This window comes from Triticum aestivum, chromosome 6B (assembly GCF_018294505.1).
Source record: "Triticum aestivum cultivar Chinese Spring chromosome 6B, IWGSC CS RefSeq v2.1, whole genome shotgun sequence".
Classification (NCBI taxonomy): Eukaryota; Viridiplantae; Streptophyta; class Magnoliopsida; order Poales; family Poaceae; genus Triticum; species Triticum aestivum.
This window is the reverse complement of record NC_057810.1, coordinates 568,761,133-568,780,980: the sequence shown is the minus strand read 5'-3', so window position 1 is coordinate 568,780,980 and position 19,848 is coordinate 568,761,133. Positions and strand designations below refer to the sequence as shown.

Genomic DNA, 19,848 nt, shown 5'->3' with positions numbered 1-19,848 from the left:
GCCTAAGCCCATATACAACCCACAGAGCTCTCCATCGCCACCAGCCCACAACGCACGACCGCTCCAAAAGGAATCTCCCATCTCGGGCAAATCCTATTTGGCGCTGCAGGCGCCCGTTAATGTGTATTTTGCAAATGGGCGCCTGCAGCGCCCCGCACTGGGCCGGCCCATCTCACCCCGGTTCCTTTCCGTTTGGTAGAGGCAAAAAAGGGTAGCGCACCCGACGGGTATCGAACCCCCATTCTTTCCCTTCGAGTTAAGAGGCAACTACCACCGCGCCACCTAGCTAGATGTGATCAGTAACATCCTTTTACTTCTTTTCTTATTTCATCTGTCCTTTTACTTTTTTCCTTTATCGTTTTTCGTTTTTGTTTTTCTTTTTTGTTTTTATTCTTCCTGCCTCAATGTTTTTTTATAATTCTTGAACTTTTTCTTCAAATCGATGAACTATTTTTCAAATTCGCTGAACTTTTTTCAAATTTAATGAATTTTTTTTCAAATTCACTGAACTTTTTTCAATTTCAATGAACTTTTTTCAATTTTCAATGAACTCTTTTTCAATTTCGATGAACTTTTTCCTAATTTAATGAACTTTTCTTAAAACTTGATGAACCTTTTTTCCAAATTCAGTGAACTTTTTTCAAATTCGATGAACTTTTTTCAAATTCGATGAACTTTTTCCAAAATTGATGAACTTTTTTCCAAATTTGATGAACTATTCTTCAAAATTGCTGAACGTTTTTTCAAAAGAGATGAACTTTTTTCGAATTTGTGAACTTTTTTCGAATTTGGTGATTTTTGAGGAGAGGGGGGTTTCTGAAAAAAGAACTTGTAAAAAAGTCAACTGGCCCGGCCAACCATTGACCACGAGATGGGAAACAACCAACTTCGATGAACTAGCGATCCCGCGAGATGGGAAACGAGCGACTCCCGAACCAGCGATCGCCTCCTTTCCTGGGCCAGCCCACGGGTGCGCTGCGGGCGTTGGTTGAGGAAAGTGGCGCTTAGAGCGCCAACTAGGAGCTCCCCCCATCTCGCCTGTTCGCTGCTCTCCATCGCCATGATGCACGACTCAGGCTCGCTCTCTCGGTTTCCATCGTCTCGCCAGATACATCAGAGAAACAAAACCTCGTTCATGTTGCGCCGCCAATTCCCCTCAACTACTCGACTCGACGGACTCGATGTCCAGACCTATGCGCCTGCGCCCGTCGGGCTGCGTTCGGATCCTCGTTTCATCCATCTACACAGCCGACTGGACATGATAGGTAATCTCTACTTTGTTGTATCATATATTTCCCCCCTAGTTCTTTTTTATCAGCCTAAATCAATGAATTATTGATGTTAATATTGTATTGCTTTAGTCAATTTTGTTTCATATGTTCTTATTTTGCAAAATTTCACAGGAACAATCGATTTAGTCTATGTCCAATGTCTTGATTTTAAATATTACTTGATTTATGTTACAGGTCCATGTCCTTTTATTATTGCTGGTGAAGAAACAATGACCTCACATGAACAAAGTCTTCATTAAATTGGTACCAACTTTCTAGTGATGCACTTCGTTAAATTGTTTACATGTTCTTATCAAATTTGCTCTCATGGTAATACGAATTCATATTTCATTATTCATGTGAATTTGTGGTGTACTTCTGACATGCAATAGTATGCGTGGTATTTGGCAAAAAAAATTGCCTCTTAGTTTTAGCCCTAGGCTTTGAGAAATCCTGGCTCCGCCTCTGATTCAACGCGCCGACGACGACTTCCCGATCAAAACTGCGCGGCGTCAGTAGCATCCCAGCCAAGAAAAAAAAATGGCGACACTGACAGGACAGACAAAAATGGTGGCGATGTCGCGCATCTGTGTAAGGTGGGCGCGGCCTCCGACGGCACCTCGGCCATATCTCGGCGTTCTCGATGGCATCTTGCATAAAGAAGAAACTGAACATCTGTCGTGCATCGAACAGAGCTGCGGCGCGCTGCCGCTCTTCTTGACTCCATCTTCTTCTTCCTCTACTGCACGACAACCGGGACTCTAGGAGTGGCGCCGCTACCCGCTGCTCGTAGAAGGCGCATGGCGGCAGATATGGATGGAAGGCCGAAGCGGCATGCCACGGCAGCAGCGTGAGCAAGGAGGAGGAGGTGAAGCAGAGGGGAAGGAAGTACAATGCGGATATAACATACGCGAGGGCGACAACGCCTCCATGAGCGCATGGAGGTGCAGCTAGGGGGAGGTGGTGCGCGGTAGGGAGAGTGGCGGCTAGGCAACCCCGTCGTGCAGCGGCGAGTAGAGGAACCCGGACACCAGGACACAAACTGGAATCAGGCGGTCAGAGCCGCCGCCAGACCAACAACAGGTAGCCGCGCCATCCTTACTCTCCCTTCTCTTCTCTCCATCTCACCTCGTCTCTTCTTCGCAGGAGACCGAGTCGCCATGGCCATGGAGCACCGGCGGGCCCTTGCTCCGCGTACTCGCTCCTCCTTCTCGGGTTCCGGCATCGGAGGCGGCAACATGGACGGGCCCTTGCTTCGCGTACTTGCTCCTCCTCCTCGGGCCGATTTGGTTCTTGACCCTTGTAGTTCTCGGGATAACGGGTGCAGTAGCAACAATAGTGTTTGCATCTGCTTCTGACTCTTTTTCTGAAGGAAAGAGGAATTTTTTAGGGGTATATCAGGAAAAAAGGATCAGTTTTTGTGAACACGAATGTGGGCAGTTTTTTTTTTTTTTGAGAAATACGAGCGTGGGCAGGTGGGACTGACGAGCCAGGCTATGGGCCGGACTGGCCCATCCAGCCGAGCGAGCCTGCTCGCCTAACTCCAGGATTCCTGCTCGGGAATGCAGGCTAGTCACGTAGGAAAAATAGAGAAACAAAATGTTTTCCAGATCGATTAAAGTAGAGACTGCGGGTTTAATTCTTAAAAACTAAATTGACCTTTTGCTAGTGTAGATTGGTACTGCAGAATACTGACAAGTATACGACTAATGCCGGGAGAATGGAAGCTACAGTTATTTATTACTCATATCATATGAATGAACACTTTCCTAATTTCGTAAGACCATCCCCTTTAAGAATGGATCAGCAGCAAGTTCAAGTTGGATACAGTGCAATAAATATGCAGTAATGGCATGGAGTCCATGTGAAGACCGAAAACAGTTGTAGCAAGAAAACAAAAGTTAAAAGGATAAAATATACAAAAGATGCTCAAAGGTCCACTCAGCGCTATGTTTTTCTTGCTGTTTGTACCAGGAGCCACATAATATACACTCTGTTCTTAGTTCTTCTATGGAGGTGATAAATTTCAAGATAAAGTAGTATGCTCATGAAAATATCTACTCTGTTAGCCAATGGGGCAATCTACTCAATCCTGACCACACAACTAATGTCCAAACGCAACTTAGGATCAACCAGAGCGCGAAGACACCACAGAGGAGGGAGCATTTTTGAAGTACCTCATTAGGCTTGACAGTTATTATGTGAGGAGTAAATGATGTCCCAGCTGAACCTACAATTCAGTAAACGAAATATCATAGACAGCACACAAAGATGTTCAAAGAAGCTCATCGGAATTACAATCAAACATGATACACTGCGATTAACATAATATGTTACACGGAAGAAAATTTAATTAATTTACTTGACAGAATATTTACCACCCTTTTACGTCGCAAACTTCAAAAGTCAGACATGGTACAAATATGAGCAAGGTAATATAAAACACATAAAAGAATCTTCTTACAAAAAAAAGGCAACTGATAAATTGTCTAATATTCAAAGAACTAAGCTCACTTTTATATTTATACTCTGCTCTGTGCACACAAGTACATAAAGCAGAGGTGTACTTCCCACATTATATGAATGCCTGCACTACTGCTTCTTATTTAAAATTTAATTCATTTAGAATGTGGAGAAATCCTTGCAACGTTAGTGGTGACATTCCCTTTATGAACGTATAGAAAGACATACAGTACACGCTTTTATTCAGCACAAGCTGCTGCTGAGTGAACACTGATCTTTCTAAATTTAGATGTGAACCAACGCGGGTGCAGCCAAAATTACCTAAGACATCGAGCTGCTTCTTTTTGCCAGATCCCGGGGGTCGTCCTCTGCGCTTCCCGTCAGGATTCGAGTTGGCGCTCGCGCCACCGGACTGCCCGCCCGCCTCGGCCTTCACCGCCGAGCCCATGGTCCCGTCCGTCCCATACTTCCTCGGCCTTCCCCTCTTCTTCACGATCACGAGCTCCCCCCCGCTGCCGCTAACGCTGACCATCAGGGCGCCACCGCCACCGCTGACGGGCTGCGGCATGCCAGGCGGGGTGGAATCGGGCCGGTACATGGCCAGCGGCGACATGTCCGCCGGCTTCATTGCCGCCTGCGAGACCCCGGCCCGGGCGACGCCATGCATGGGGTTGAAGGCGAGCGGCATCCCGTGCATGACGTTCGCGGAGCCCGGCGGCATCTCACCGTAGGCGTGCTGCGGCATCATGACGCGTCTGCGGCTGCGACGGCGGCGTCGGCGTCTTCTGCTGCTGATCCCGGCCGTCCATCTCGCGGCGAAACCCTAGGCACCCCACGAATCCGGTGCTGTCGGTGACTGCTCCTACATGATCAAACCAATATTAGAGAGAGAAAGGGGGAGAGATAGGGCAGGGGATGAACTAACCCCATGGCCATCAAGCGGAGGAGCAGCATCCCGGAGTCGGAGCTGCGTGTCAGAGAGGAGTCGCCGGAGGCGCCGAAACCACGCCAGAGTGGAGGTGCCCGAAACCCTAGCCATTGTTGATGGTCAACCAGGAAAACGGGATCGGTCGCCTCCTGGAGGCTGGGATCGGGATCGCCCATGCCGTGAAAGAAACTCATGGATGATTCGTCGTTGGGCCAAATTGGATTTACGTGCGAATTTAACGTACAGGCAGAAAACAAAACGTCGAAACGTATACAAAAATAGTACCACCTCGTTTATATTACGATTTTGTCTATACAAATCGTGAAAGCGTATTATGACATAAAAAGAAAACGTATTGTGACGGTGAATCCACGGAGTCAATCCGTGCGTTGCAACGGGAGAAAAAATAGATCCTCTTATATCTCTAGCTGGGTCAGTTGAACAAACTGTGAGTTACCGATTGACAGGTTATAAGATCGAACCCTCCCATCAGCAATTTTATTTTTTGCCAGCTCTCTTGACCCGGGCCAGAGTGCGCCGCCAGGTGGGCTTCCTATGTTGGGCCAAAACAGGTGCGAAATAATGAAACCAAACAGCGTATGTGAAATTTATTGAAACGGGACCAAAGAAAGCGAGACGAAACCAAGAATATCACCTCCCTTTAATAGTAGGTATAGTTATAGATATAGATTATTATTATTATTATTATTATTATTATTATTATGTGGGGGAGGACTCCCTAATGTATTTTTCATGGAATTGTTCATCTATAATAACTGTATAATTTCTCAAAAAAATTCTAATTACTAAAGGACATGGATGCGTGGAAGCTTGCTATCCATGTGCCATAATCATGATTTTGTTGCGAGATCTTATGGTTTTCACCTCTAGCCTACCCTAACTTGTTTGGGACTAAAGGCTTTGTTGTTGTTGTTGTAAAGGAGAGATCAATTTCCAAAAAAGATATATCTAATGGACAATTTTGATAGTTTTGGAGTGGGTTCTGATGTATTTTTCATCTAATGGCAGTAATTAAATAAAGGAGAGATCGCATGGAGAATTTCTCTAGTGATGTCCTCCTTCTATATAGACATAAATATTCTTTCCTTATCTCTTCCCTCCTATGCACCTCGTATAAGCTCCTTCCTTATTTTTGTTTATGTCGCCTCTAATTAGCCTATCTTTCCTTCTTGTATTTAATATACGCACTTGTTTCCCTCTTTCCCTTTTAGTGGAGGGGATCGCATGAAGATTAGTCTCTTTGCCTCTGAATTAATATATGCACCTCGTATAGCCTCTCTCTCTTTTCTTCCTTATTTCTGTCCACGTCGCCCCCTCTTTCCTTCCTTATTTCTGTCCACGTCGCCCCCTCTTTCCTTCCTTATTTCTGTCCACGCCGCCCCTCTTTCCTTCTTTTCCCTCTCATGTAATAGTTAGCCTCTCTTTCCTTCTTTATTTCTCATGTAATCAGCCTCTTTGTTTGTTCTCAACTTGCTGATATTTCATGTAATTTGCAAAGTATATAAACGTGTAGGAATAACTTCAAGGTAGCGAGGTGGTACTATTCAACATTCGTACAGTAGGCTAGTTGGTTGAGCATCTCAAAAAATAGGTGAGGTCTTCGATCTCACGCACAATAAATAATTTTTGTCTGCTCCATTATTGTCTTAGAATAAGGCCCCGCTTGGAAGCCCTGTAGAATGTTACAACCGGATATAAATTACAACCGGATTTTACTTGTGCCCAGTAATATACAACCGAGTAGTTCTTCCCTCCGTAATCCTGTGCCGCACAGTTTTGATGTTCCTGTAATCCTGCATCTTCCCATTTTCTCCGCTGACTGCTGGAAGAAGACAGATGGATCAGGAGCAGCCGGCGGCGCCGTTGCCCTCCCCCGCCACCATCTTCTCCTCCTCCTCCTCCTCCCTCCACCACCACCATCTACTACTCCTCGTCTGAGCACCCGTCTCCAATGGCGCCCTCTGCCGAGGACGAAGCTGACCTTCCCGGCCGCCCCATTGCCGAATGCCAGCGGCCACCCTTCAGAAGCCCTTCCCGGCGGCGACCAAGCCGCCCTCGTCGGCCTTTTGCTGGTCTTGACGGTGTCCGCAAGCCGCCTGCTCGTCCTCGCCTCAACTCGCCGGCCGGCGAGAGGTCAAGCTGTGCGGCGGCGCCAACACCGGAGACCAGCGCGAGGCAGCTAGATGCCCCACCAGGTCCAGGCTCGTGGTCCTCGGCCCTTCCCCTGTGGCTCCGGTCCTCCGAGATCGAGATCGAGCGAGAAATACAGGGGAAACGAGGGAAAACGACCGACCGAGAGGTGTTTTGGAAACCTGCGGGATACTAAGGCAATACAAGTGTAATTTGTAACCACGTGTAAAGTTTACAACGCAAAAACGATCATCCAAGTGGGCCGCCCGTATTCTATTACAAGGGTATATTTTACATCTGTAAATCACTGGGAAACGCCAATCCAAGCGCTGCCTAAGAAGAATTGCAGGCCTATATTGGGGCAGAGGAAGCGTCTTGGCGTGGTGGCATTGCTTCGATTGTGCATATTGGAGGTCGTGGGTTCGACTTTGTCGGCCACAATTTTTTGAACTCCACTTATTCGGCTCATCGCCGAAATTTTTAGGAAACATAGGCTAACGGCGAAGAAAAGCCCATATGTTGACTTATTATTCGGCCCAGTCTAGCGACGAACAAAAACGACAACGTACGATAAGTCCATCTTGAATTAGTACCACCTTGTATTTTGGAAAAATATGGATTGAAAGCGTAAAATCACGGAAAGAAGCGTATTGTGACGGTGAACCCACGGAGTCAATCCGTGCTTTATTATTACTAGGAAAAATGCCCGTGCGTTGCACCGGGAGAAAAAAACACTTCACATGCGTCTAATCCAATATTTATGGCTCAAGAACCTCTTCACACCAGCCCACCTTCTTTATACGTGGCAATCCACCCATGTCGCCGCATATGCCCTTGCGTTGCAACGGGAGACAAAAAAAATATGGCTAACCAAATAAGTATGACTCAATATCCCGATATATGACAGTACTCTATTTTAACATAGTGGTTCATCATGTTGCCATTTTTTTCCTCACCCTAGGTGATGATGGTCGCGATGTTCACATGATCACAATGCACTCGACGTGGTAAATCCCAATGCTATGAGTTTGCCAGTGCATGCCACACTTGTCACTATGTTGCACAAGGAAACGTTTAAAACTTTAAAAACAAATCTCATTGACCACCAACTACTCCCAACGCCAAGACATATAAAGACTTTCGAAAAACTAATCAAATCCTAGACATAAAATACTTTTGAATCAGTGAACAGTTTTTCGAATGGACAAACATTTTTTTTTTAAAATTTTGTTTTTCTCAAAAAAATCATGAACATTAGTATTGTTCACAATTTTTTTGAATGTATGAACCGGTTTCATATTCATTAATATTTTTTGACTCAACAAACATTTTTTGAATCTATGAACTTTTTTTAAATTGGGGAACAAAACTAAAAAAACAAATATTTATTATTATTATTGTGAACATTTTCTAAAACTTTATGGACATTTTTTTCAGATTCCCGAATGTTTTGAATACACGATCATTTTTTCAAAATCATGAACATGATTTTATTTCTGGACCATTTTTTAGAAATTGTGATTTTTTTATAATTTTGCAAAACCACCAACATTTTTTGAATCTGCAAACTTTTTATGATTTTCTAAACATTTTTGAATTCACATATATTTTATGTTTTTTATCAAACTTATTTTTTTGAAAACTCAAAACTTTTAGAATATTAAAATCCGGAATTAATTTAAAGAAGAAAGAAAACAGAATGAGAAAAGAAAAGACAAAAAAGTAAAATGAGAAAAAACAGGGGAGTGAAGCCCCGCACATGGGCCGGCCCATGAACATGCGTGAGAAAAGAAAGATAACAATTGTGGAAGTTGGGGATCAAACCCTGGTCTCACCGCTAGAAGAGCAATCAGCCAACCACTCTGCTAGCAGTCGTTCGTCCTGTGTCATCTAGTTGTTGCGCCGCTATAATAACACATAAAGGAGGCGTTGATTTTTGGTCCGAAAAATCGACTCGTTTTTTCACTTACGGGTGGCATTGATGGGTAATTTTAACCAACTTAAAGGGTAATTTTAATGACGGACGACCAGAAGCGATAGCCGCTTTATTAGTAGGTAGTAGGTAAAGATAAAGACTAGGACTAGGATAGGAAAAGTGCCCGTGCGTTGCAACGGGAGAAAAAAAAATTCACGCCTCATACATACACTTAACGACATCAGCAAATCCTTGAAATCTTTCATGATGCCACGCAACAAGCAACATGATAACTTTTCTAGAAAAACAAGCAACATGATAAGTGGTGTTGTGCAAAAACATAAAGGTGTGATGATTTTTGAAGTGAACTGAAGGTGTTTAGAATTCATTATACAACGCAAATATCTACCTAGTTGCCAATATATGTTTACGCATTTGTTGTTGTTTCTTGGTGACGCAAAAAAAATATTGCATTAGAATGAAATAGCAAAGTACATTTTAGTATTTAATGATAACATGTGCATAAGTGTTTTCATATACTCCCTTCATCCAAAATAACTTGTCCCAAGTTTGTCCCTCAAATGGATGTATCTAACACCAAATTAGTGCTAGGTATATCTCTTTGAAGGACAAGTTTTTTCGGACGGAGTGAATATACCCAGCGCATATATATGCGACGCGACGCGAATGTGTGTGTGTGTGTGTGTGTGTGTGTGTGCAATCATAATTCAGTTCAAGACTTAATTTGGTTGCAAACATATAGGATAGCTCCACAAAAACAACCAATCTATAAGGACATATGTAATAGGCATTTCTAAAATATCTCATCATACAAAGAAGGTATTATTTAAGTTTGCACCCTGAACGTAATTTCAAAAATTAATGATAATAGCATATTTGAAATCTACATATTTTTCTGATGAATTTTCATATATGGCATGTCAGATTTAAAGTTAGGGTTTGAAAGATATGAAAATTTCAAAAAGTAATTGATTTTTTAAAGGAAAAGGGTGGTTGTGGGAATCGAACCCACGACCTCTAGCGCGGTAGGTCACGGAACCAACCAGTGCGCTGCTCGCCTGGTCGTTGTATATGAGGGGATCTCCCCTTATTGAGCTATGGGCGAGCGCGGAAAAAAAAACGTTCTTCTCACTTACCGGTGGCATTGATGGGTAATTATTTGCAACTTTAGGGGTAGTTTTAATGACAGACAGGCAGAAGCGATAGCCGCTTTATTAGTAGGTAAAGATTAGGGATAGACTAGCAAAAGGGCCCGTGCGTTGCAACGGGGTAATAAAATTGCGGCGTTCAAATCAATCCATCGAGGACATAAATAAATATCTAAATGAGTATATAAGTAATATATTAATTCAAATCAAATGAAATTGGTGGCTGGCTGCACTTAAGAAATAGTCGTGCTAATATGTGCTAATATTACATATTTAGTAATTGACTACACACAAGCTTAGAGGCCACAATTTATTCTAAAAGCCTTGGTTCAATTTAGCGCGATTGAAACATTCATTATCCAGTGTGTAAAGACAAACTGTGACTTTATATTTGTTTTTGTTTGGAATTTTCTTTTTAGACATAACAATGAATGCAAGCACAACACTAAATTAGAAATTGTTCTTTTGAAATTAATATGGCATGTAACTATGCCAGCAGAATAGATAACCATTTAAACGAGTACCAATATAAGTGAGTTGCCTAGCCTGTACTCTATCATCTGCCTTGAACTATGGTGCGAATAGCCTCTACAAATATCCTGAAAGAAATCATCAGCAATAAAATTTAGAGCCATGATAAAATCATGTTTCAAGTTATTACTGTTGACACTACTACTCGTATCCAATCAGCTTTAGCCCAAAAAGTGATATTTGAACCAATCACAGAGCAAAATCAAATATGGGTGTTTCTTGTCATGCAGATAATATTGCAAGAAACTACTGTGTATTACTGGTAAAATCCAGTAGCTTACTCAATCAAGTGTTTGCCACTACTTTTATCAGTTTTCATTAATCAAACAGTATAGCGTACAAACCTGACATCCAAAAATAATTCAACTCTCAAGCAAATATGCTTCAGTCTCTCAGTCTTGTACAGACTTCTGAGTAATAGAATAGAACAAACTTGGACAAAAAAGAAGGATGCACTTACTTAATTTGAGGTAGCAGCTTCTATAGAACAGACGATATGGGAAAACATGAAGAACTTGAAGAAAAAAAAATCAAGTAAGATGCAAGTAACAGCAGAAAAGAATTCGTGACCTCAAGCAAATATATGTCACTCACCCAGACCCAACTCCTCCGTAAAGACTTCCGATGAACATAATAGAACAAACACCTGTGTTTTGCCACGGAACAATGGCTAGTTGCTAGAATTACTGTTTTTCCCTTCCCTTTCCTTATCTCCCGTTCTCCACTAATAATAAAGTGAAACTTCTTATAAAGCCAAATTGCATAATGTGGATTTTGAAAGGGAAAAATGCACTACAACATGAAGTGATGTTTGACACACAACCTAGCAAACAAATAAAGATTAATTTGGTCAGAACTAAGGTCAAATTGTGCCTGACTCCGTAATATTATTCTTCATACACAATTAATCTTTTACTCTAATGTGTTACAACACAACACTTAAGAAATCACTTACACAACAGCAGAACCATTCATAGTGATAGCCGAAGACCTTCACTATTAAATATATGTGCACCATGATCATGTCACAAACATGCAGAAGAATGCCCTATCAGCTTGAGAAACTTCATGTTGTAGATATTCCCACCACTTTGTTGGATTTGCACAGATGCATCTATATGTAAAAAGATTACAAATTCAAATTACATTTGCTGAAATAAAAAGTCATTTTCATAAGATCTAGAAATCCAAGATTTACACAAAGAGAAGTTACATAGTTTGATTTATAGGTGAAGAAATTTTGCTGGAACTATCACATTGCATCAGATGATTATACTGTGAGCAAAGTATGTTTGTATACTACTTACAACTGCTTGAACTTTGCGGCGCATAGAGAAATATAAGCAGAGTTCAGCGCAGTTACATGTAAACAGAAATCTTCTCTGCACATCATAGAGTATTTTCAGATTGCGGGATAGTTACATCAGATTCCCATCAAAGTTCAAGTAGAAGTAGATAATATTAAATAAAATAGCTTCAGTTTGATCTGTTCCACTCCTTTTGCTAACACTTCAAATTTTTGAAGAACCGTGGCTACCTCTTGTAAACCACACTACTGCAAACCCCAAAAGAGCTCTTGTTTTTTAAGAAAACAATCTGAAGCCAGCATATAGTTTGAAGTTGAAAAATATTTTTTTACTGAGACAATAGTATTATTTAAATCCGTTAAATCTACGCAGTGTAATTATGTTTCTAGTAATGTGCAGGCATGAAAATATAATGTTTTCAAAAGTCTATATTAAGGCCAGAAGCTTGCGCTCAACTATGCAGACGAAGGGCAAGTAAATAGGCACCGGCAAAAACCTGCGATTTGGTGCTGGAACAACGCCGCGTTGCAGCGGCGGCGTCATGGAAGAGCGGCGAGTCCTCTTAGGATGAGCGGCGAATCCTCGCTCGATTAGGCGGCTCACACGTTGTCAGAAGCAGCGGCGGCGGCGAGCATCTGCGCTCAGAATACTTTCCTCATCCATATGCTGATTTACACAATGTCATCATATAAAACAAAGCTTGATGATGCATTATACCAGCAAAACATGGACATAAAGAAAGTTGAATCTTGACCAAACATATACTTAAAAACAAAAACTCAAATCAAATACTACTGAAGTTGTTTGTCTATTACCATGAGAACTAAAATACTTCGTATTATTCAGTTAGTATGTAAACAAAAAGGATTTTATGATATATCTTTCTATGAACTAAACCAAACATAATTCCTTTCTAGGGCTGCATCCAGAAAAGTAAGGGCCTGTTTGGTTTACGCCTCCAACTTACCCTACCAAAATATTGGTCATGCCAAATTCCTTATGTGTTGTTTGGTTTGTTGCCAAATATTTGACTGCCAACAAAGTCCATTGTTGCTTCCTTCACAGATTCTTGCCAAATCTTTGGCCAACCCTGGGCGTTGGAATCCCACTCCAAATAATTGGCAAGCCAATATTGGCAGGGTAGCTATAGGCAAGAACCAAACATACCCTAAAATACATTGCTTGTGGTAGTAGTGGGTGAACAAGCAGGCCACGAACAGATGGATCTTCATTGAATCTTGACACTGAATCCATCACCCCATCTTCTGCGCAGTTCCAAGGGAACTCCGACAACAAAGATTTTATACTGATTTCCTCACAACCCTGCACTTTAAATCACCTATCAATACAACCATGAATTCACCTCTATGCTTGTAATGGATAGGCAGAGAGAGGAACATGTAGAACCAGTAGGAGGTCCTCGCGCTGCCCATCGATCGGCCCCTGCTCCTAGCTTCGCGTGCTCTTGTTCCCCAACCAAGTCTGCATCCCCTGTCAGACCGTCCCCACTCTCGCATGAACGCGGCATGTACGCGCGGCGGCGCCTGACTCCGCTCCTTGGCTCAGCCGCTCATCACCAAGGGGTGTAGAAGATGCTGACAAACGGAGTTCCGGCGAAGCCGGCAGATCGGCGGCACGGCGATGTCGAGCGCCCCCAGAACGGATAGACAAAGAAGAAAACTGGCCGCGCGGCCACGCGCGGCGGCGGCGCCCTGCTCGAACGCATCGGTAAGATGGCGCGGGGCGGGAGTGGAGGCGCGGTGGAGTTCGAGATGGGATTGGGAGGGCGAGTGGCTGGCGGCAGCGGCGCCCTGCCCGAACGCATCGATAAGATGGGGCGGAGTGGGAGGTGGCGGCGCGCTGGGGCGGGGCGGGAGGTGCTGGCACGCTGGAGGTCGAGAGGATTTGGGAGGGCGAGTGGCTGGGTTTTTTTAATTTTCTTTTCTCTCACCCGTACCACTTCGGGTTGACTTATTATAACGACTGCGGATTAAATAACTAAAGCATCAGGGACTTTCTTGCAAAAACTCCGCAACAGTGAACCCGGAGACCCAATCCATGCTTTATTATTAGGGAGAGACTAGCAAAAAAGCCTGTGCGTTGCAACGGGAGAGAAAAAAACACATACTTTTAACCCGATAACCATGATTCAAGACCCTAATTGGTCCACGTCCTTTATTTTCACATGACATCACTTTTCTGTTGCCGACGGTGGCCTCAGCACTCACACAACGAAAACACATTTGAATGTGGTCAGTCTAAGTCCTCTCTCTCTATATATCTATCTATCTATCTATCTATCTCTCTCGAACACTCTTTCAGAAAAATATGAGCAATATGTTGTTTTCCCCGCGAGGTTTCTCAGAGGTGTGCATACGTGGTTATCGATGTTTCATTTCCTCTCAATATGGTTTTAATGGGCGTTTCTTTGTAATTTGGATCGCCGTCAGTACGAAAGAAAAACGGACTGTGCACTATATATTAAGTTTGCACCAAAATTAATATTTTAGAAATATTTAACAACTAACAATAATATCATATTTAGATTGTACACATTTTTCTAATCAAATTTCATATATAACATGTTAAAACAGGAGTTATGATTTAAAAGATATGAATAATTTTGTTTTAGATAAGCTGCTGATTGATTAACCGAAAAGTCAGGGGTTTTCTGAAAAAATGCACAAAAAAACTCGGCCATTATTTAGACGTCTATTGCGGATTAATTTACAGAAAACAATGGGGATTTTTTAAAATGGCACGACGGTGACAAGCAAAAGCACTCCGTGCTTTATTAGTAGGCTAGAAAAATACCCATGCATTGCAACGGAAGAAGATTAATATAAAATTTTAAGCAATAAAAACTGCATAAAAATCAAAAATAGGTGGGCAATGAAGCTATAGTTACACGTGTATCCATATTCTAATACACAGATAACTCCCATGGATACACATAAGCTTGTGGTAATCCATAATCTCTTTGATCCATGCATCCTCCAAAATTATTTTTATGCATCAAAGATAGTAACATCTTCTTGATGATTCCCTTCAATTAAGCAACCTCTTCACACAGCTGCTCCACTTTTCTGCCAGGATAAACATAAAAAATTGTCAAAAAGTTGAAACGTTGAACCTACATAACTCATATCAAGCTATTCCTTTCAATTATACACACTGTCCAAATGTCAGAATTTCTGAACGAAATGCAATACCCTAAAATGATTCTCTGAAATCCACCACATCAAATGTCCCTATGCAGCAGCTTTCTTTGAAGCACAAATGAAGCAAAATGTTGTGTTGATCTTAAATGATAAGCGCCGCCCGAAAATTCAGAGACCAAACTAAGACATAAAAGGGCATAGCTAAAAAACACATCTCAGATAAAGCTTTCCAACTTGATGCTGGGCTCAAAGTTGGCCATGGCTATCATGCCCCCTGTGCAACAATTAATAAAAACAAACTGATTTCAGATAAGCTAATTTAGAGGATGTACTGTCGACAACTCAATTTAGATAAACTGATTTCATATACTTGGATCACAACCCCGAATGTTTCCCCTCGAAACTGTAAGCATAAAACCAGATCCAAGTGCACCACAAAATTTGCTCGTTTTCTCAACATCAAGCTAAAATTTCAGAATCAAATTGCCAAAAAATATTTCAGAATTGAAAACACCCGGAGTACAATCGGATATAGATATATGTCCACAGTCCAACACTAATGATCCAAATCAATTTAAGGTGTATTGGAATTAGTGAGAGCTGCTTGTGGATGCAACTCAAACTGAGGCACAATATATATTTGGAACTTACACCAAGCTGAGCTTGACCTTGTATCATGAACTGTCCTGAAATCCACTCGCGCGCACACTGCGCTAGGAAGTTCTCCATCGTCCCCGCTCACATACTGCGTTAGGAAGTTCTCCATCGTCGATGGCCCCTAGGCGGTTGCAGAACAACTCCGCCATCACATCACGCAACTGGCTGCAATCAGAAGAACGACGAGGGTCTCCTCATCGTTGATCTCTCTGTATCCACCAGCCGCACCAATAGGTGAGCGGGCACATGATACCCTGCTCCCAGATTAGTTTAAGCCAGAGAAACCAAAGCTGGGTTAGTAAGTTCGGAGTAAAAATATAACTGTCAGACAAGAACATGAGAGAAGAACAAATAAGTGACACAGTGGACAGCTAATTTTCTGACATAGTAACATCACAGCAAAAACTGTGGGTATTACCTAGCATAAATTGCAATACCAGAAGGAAACATCTCAGATAGACCAATAAAATTTTGATAACAATGTGCACTCAGTTGCACATTAAGTGGCTCATTACATAATGTTGGAAATATGCCCTAGAGGTAATAATAAAAGTATTATTATTATATTTCTTTGTTCATGATAATAGTCTTTTATTCATGCTATAACTGTATTATCCGGAAATCGTAATACACGTGTGAATACATAGACCACAATATGTCCCTAGTGAGCCTCTAGTTGACTAGCTCGTTGTGATCAACAGATAGTCATGGTTTCCTGGCTATGGACATTGGATGTCGTTGATAACGGGATCACATCATTAGGATAATGATGTGATGGACAAGACCCAATCCTAAGCATAGCACAAGATCGTGTAGTTCGTTTTGCTAGAGCTTTTCCAATGTCAAGTATCTCTTCCTTAGACCATGAGATCGTGTAACTCCCGGATACCGTAGGAGTGCTTTGGGTGTACCAAACATCACAACGTAACTGGGTGACTATAAAGGTGCATTACAGGTATCTCCGAAAGTGTCTGTTGGGTTGACACGGATCAAGACTGGGATTTGTCACTCCGTATGACGGAGAGGTATCTCTGGGCCCACTCGGTAATGCATCATCATAATGAGCTCAAAGTGACCAAGTGGTTGATCACGGGATCATGCATTACGGTACGAGTAAAGTTACTTGCCGGTAACGAGACTGAACAAGGTATTGGGATACCGACGATCGGGTCTCGGGCAAGTAACGTACCGATTGACAAAGGGAATAGAATACGGGGTTGCTTGAACCCTTGACATCGTGGTTCATCCGATGACAACATCGAGGAGCATGTGGGAGCCAACATGGGTATCCAGATCCCGCTGTTGGTTATTGACCTGAGGTCGTCTCGGTCATGTCTGCATGTCTCCCGAACCCGTAGGGTCTACACACTTAAGTTTCGGTGACGCTAGGGTTATCAGGAAGACAAGTATGTGATTACCGAATGTTGTTCGGAGTCCCGGATGAGATCCCGGACGTCACGAGGAGTTTCGGAATGGTCCGGAGGTAAAGTTTTATATATGGGAAGTTGTTAAACGGACACCGAAAAGTTTCGAGGTCATACCGGTATTGTACCGGGACCACCAGAGAGGTTCCGGGGGTCCACCCCTCCCGGGGGGCCACTTGGGCTGCGTAGGGATAGCAGCCAGCCCCTAGTGGGCTTGGCGCGCCCCCCCTTGGGCCCATGCGCCTAGGGTTGGGGGGAAACCCTAAAGGGGGCGCACCCCCCTTGCTTGGGGGGCAAGCCCCCCACCCTTTGGCCGCCGCCCCCCTCTAGGGTTTCCCCTAGAGGGCCGGCCCCCTTGCCCCTCTCCTCCTATATATAGAGGGGTGAGGGGAGGGCTGCAGAACACAACTCAAGGCGCAGCCCCTCCCCTCCCCAACACCTCTCCTCCTCCGTACGTGCTTGGCGAAGCCCTGTCGGAATACTTCTGCACCAACTACACCACGCCGTCGTGCTGCCGTTGGAGCTGCCTTCCTCAACCTCTCCTTCCTCCTTGCTGGATCAAAACGGAGGAGACGTCGTCCGTCCCGTACGTGTGTTGAACGCGGAGGTGCTGTCCGTTCAGCACTTGGTCATCGGTGATCCGAATCACGACGAGTACGACTCCATCATCACCATCCCCTTGAACGCTTCCGCACTCGATCTACAAGTGGTATGTAGATGCAAACTCTTCCCCTTGACTCGTTGCTTAGATGAACTCATAGATGGATCTTGGTGAAACCGTAGGATTTTTTTTTAATTTTCTGCAACGTTCCCCAACACATAAATGTCTGGAAAATAAACTTCCTGCCTCAGAGAGAAATGCAAATACGTAGAAATACTTCGGGTTTCATCATTTCACAAAAAGAAGATTATTTAATCATAGGTACTGAGGTATGGTTACCATAGAAATGTATTAGCTTTCACATCAGGAAGGACTCTGCTACTAACAGTTCATTAATCCCTAAAACAGTGTTGTATATAGCTTCAGTTTCAAAATGTGACTCGTTCTCTGCAAAGAACTCATGCACGCATCCATCTAGTTCAATGAAAGAGCTACCAAGCTGCTTGGTCTTTCTGCTACTGTATATTCCTGTCCTCACTTTGTTTGCCTCAACCCACCTTGATGTGGTAGCATAGACAGTTGTTTGGCTCCAATACTTGGATCCTTTCTGCTACATATACTCTTCAAGTCCCACCTCTCCACAGCCTCTGCAGGCAAACAACAACGACCGCCACATTACCACATCCGAAGCGATGGGCATAGGCCGACAGGCTCGGCGTCGTCATCCAAATAGCAGGAAGACGCAACCTTGTATCGCAGGATGGCCTTCATGGAGAACTGACCCAAAGATGATGTTGTAGATCTTGTGAATGGGCGCCCACCACAAGTCCGGTACTCCACCATCTGCAGCCGCCGCGAGCCCGACAGCACTGGCCACACGGCCTACTGTAAAACGCTGCACACTGCTGCCTGCAACGCTGCTAGACCCATAGCCTGCAGGCGACCATCATAGTCGCCACTAACCCGGGTCTTGAATTTGACCCTGCCCTTTTAATCAAGTTCATAGTTCCCAGATCTTTGGGTCTAAATGTGATGGCAATCTGCATCATGGTGAACATAATGACTTTGACCCTGAAAAATCAGAGAAGGAAGCACAGCAACAGCTCCTCCGATGCAAGCGTTGGCTGCCGTCACCGAAGGGGAGGGTGGGATGCAACACAACATGGATCAATTAACACATAAACCGTACCAAAAAATTGAGCTCAAACAGAAGCAAGTTCATGAGCACGGGAGGCACAGGGACCTCAAACAGTACCAAATTTTTTTCATCTTTCAGTAGCAGCTCCCTAAATTGAAGATTGAACGATTCAACTAACAACTGCAATTCAGTCAGGCATCAATTCAACTAACAAATTCATGGTTAACCTTGCTGTTCAATTCAAGGAACAATCTACACTTAACAGTATCAACAAAATTGACCTCAAATAGTAGCCAATTGAGCCCAAACTGTGGTAAATCCTAACCAAGAGCAATGCCTCAATGGCCACGTACAAGAGCAGAGAGAGGAGGAGGTGAACTCAACTGAAGACAGAAAGGAGGAAGCGCCATGGGTGGTGCGCCCCGAGTTGCAGCAAGGCAAGGTCGACCCCTCCTTCCTCAAGCATCCAATCCTTGCCCTGCACATCTACCATGGAGGATCAAACTAGATACATGTACCATGGAGGATCAAACCAGATATTAGAGAGAGAAAGGGGGAGAGATAGGGGAGGGGATGAACTCACCACATGGGCACCAGGCGAAGGAGCAGCTTCCTAGAGATGGGAGCTGCGTGTGAGGGCGCGGTGGGCGTCGGAGAGGAGCCGCTGGAGGTGCGGGAGCCACGCCAGTGTGAGGATCAAACCAGATATTAGAGAGAGAAAGGGGGAGAGATAGGGGAGGGGATGAACTCACCACATGGGCACCAGGCGAAGGAGCAGCTTCCTAGAGATGGGAGCTGCGTGTGAGGGCGCGGTGGGCGTCGGAGAGGAGCCGCTGGAGGCGCGGGAGCCACGCCAGTGTGGAGGCGCCCGAAACCCTAGCCATGGTAAGGGCCTAAGGTCATCGCTGGTGACCGATAGCGGCGAGTCCCAGTGGTCGATCTCGGCGTCGAGCTCCATCTAGACCTCGACCTTCTCCTTCTGCAGGCACTGCATCATGGCCATGGCATTGCTGGCGGCGCTTGCCGTGGCGAGGCGCTCCTCCTCCATCTCGCCCCACAGCGCCTGCAGTCTCCTCCTCCGCCTCCTCCCTCGTCGCCCCTCTTCCTTCCCATCCCCGCCCCCGCCCTTCTC

The 19,848-nt window shown here is 44.0% G+C and overlaps 2 protein-coding genes and 1 long non-coding RNA gene across 9 annotated transcripts; all 3 read right to left on the bottom strand.

The window, feature by feature from the left end:
* Positions 1–3,212: 3,212 nt before the first annotated feature.
* Positions 3,213–4,846, bottom strand: LOC123134436 (AT-hook motif nuclear-localized protein 11-like). The gene is made up of 2 exons (XM_044553687.1): positions 4,056–4,846; positions 3,213–3,501 (listed from the first exon to the last, which is right to left on the bottom strand). The coding sequence occupies exons 1-2, from the start codon at positions 4,480–4,482 to the stop codon at positions 3,329–3,331; spliced, it is 600 nt and encodes a 199-aa protein (XP_044409622.1). The 5' UTR covers positions 4,483–4,846; the 3' UTR covers positions 3,213–3,328.
* A 5,589-nt stretch (positions 4,847–10,435) lies between these two features.
* Positions 10,436–13,662, bottom strand: LOC123138051 (uncharacterized). Of its 5 annotated transcripts, XR_006468815.1 has the most exons (5): positions 13,143–13,662; positions 12,703–13,058; positions 12,232–12,401; positions 11,384–11,542; positions 10,436–11,251 (listed from the first exon to the last, which is right to left on the bottom strand). It is a non-coding gene; the product is annotated as an uncharacterized lncRNA (long non-coding RNA). The 5 variants fall into 5 exon arrangements; XR_006468811.1 differs by lacking the exon at positions 10,436–11,251 and having other exon boundaries at positions 11,253–11,542; XR_006468813.1 differs by lacking the exon at positions 10,436–11,251 and having other exon boundaries at positions 11,253–11,542; positions 12,232–12,370.
* Positions 13,663–14,854: 1,192 nt separating this feature from the next.
* On the bottom strand, positions 14,855–19,806 carry LOC123134435 (uncharacterized). Of its 3 annotated transcripts, none has more exons than XM_044553686.1 (4): positions 19,469–19,806; positions 19,300–19,380; positions 19,101–19,194; positions 14,855–15,807 (listed from the first exon to the last, which is right to left on the bottom strand). In XM_044553686.1, exons 1-4 carry the CDS (start codon positions 19,672–19,674, stop codon positions 15,748–15,750), a joined length of 441 nt encoding a protein of 146 aa, XP_044409621.1. In that variant the 5' UTR covers positions 19,675–19,806; the 3' UTR covers positions 14,855–15,747. The 3 variants fall into 3 exon arrangements, 1 of the variants encoding a protein (XP_044409621.1); XR_006465645.1 differs by having other exon boundaries at positions 14,857–15,807; positions 19,101–19,202; XR_006465644.1 differs by having other exon boundaries at positions 14,871–15,807; positions 18,136–19,202.
* Between the last annotated feature and the right edge of the window lie 42 nt (positions 19,807–19,848).

What these genes read in the sequence shown, in the direction of transcription:
- LOC123134436 (XM_044553687.1), bottom strand. Translation starts at nt 4,482, where the DNA reads ATGATGCCGCAGCACGCCTACGGTGAGATGCCGCCGGGCTCCGCGAAC. An exon ending in GAAGCAGCTCGATGTCTTAG is followed by an intron (nt 3,502 to 4,055) that starts GTAATTTTGGCT and finishes ACTGAATTGTAG; the next exon opens with GTTCAGCTGGGACATCATTT.
- LOC123134435 (XM_044553686.1), bottom strand. Translation starts at nt 19,674, where the DNA reads ATGGAGCTCGACGCCGAGATCGACCACTGGGACTCGCCGCTATCGGTC. An exon ending in CTTCGCCTGGTGCCCATGTG is followed by an intron (nt 19,195 to 19,299) that starts GTGAGTTCATCC and finishes GTAGATGTGCAG; the next exon opens with GGCAAGGATTGGATGCTTGA. An exon ending in CTTCCTCCTTTCTGTCTTCA is followed by an intron (nt 15,808 to 19,100) that starts GTTGAGTTCACC and finishes ATCTGGGAGCAG; the next exon opens with GGTATCATGTGCCCGCTCAC.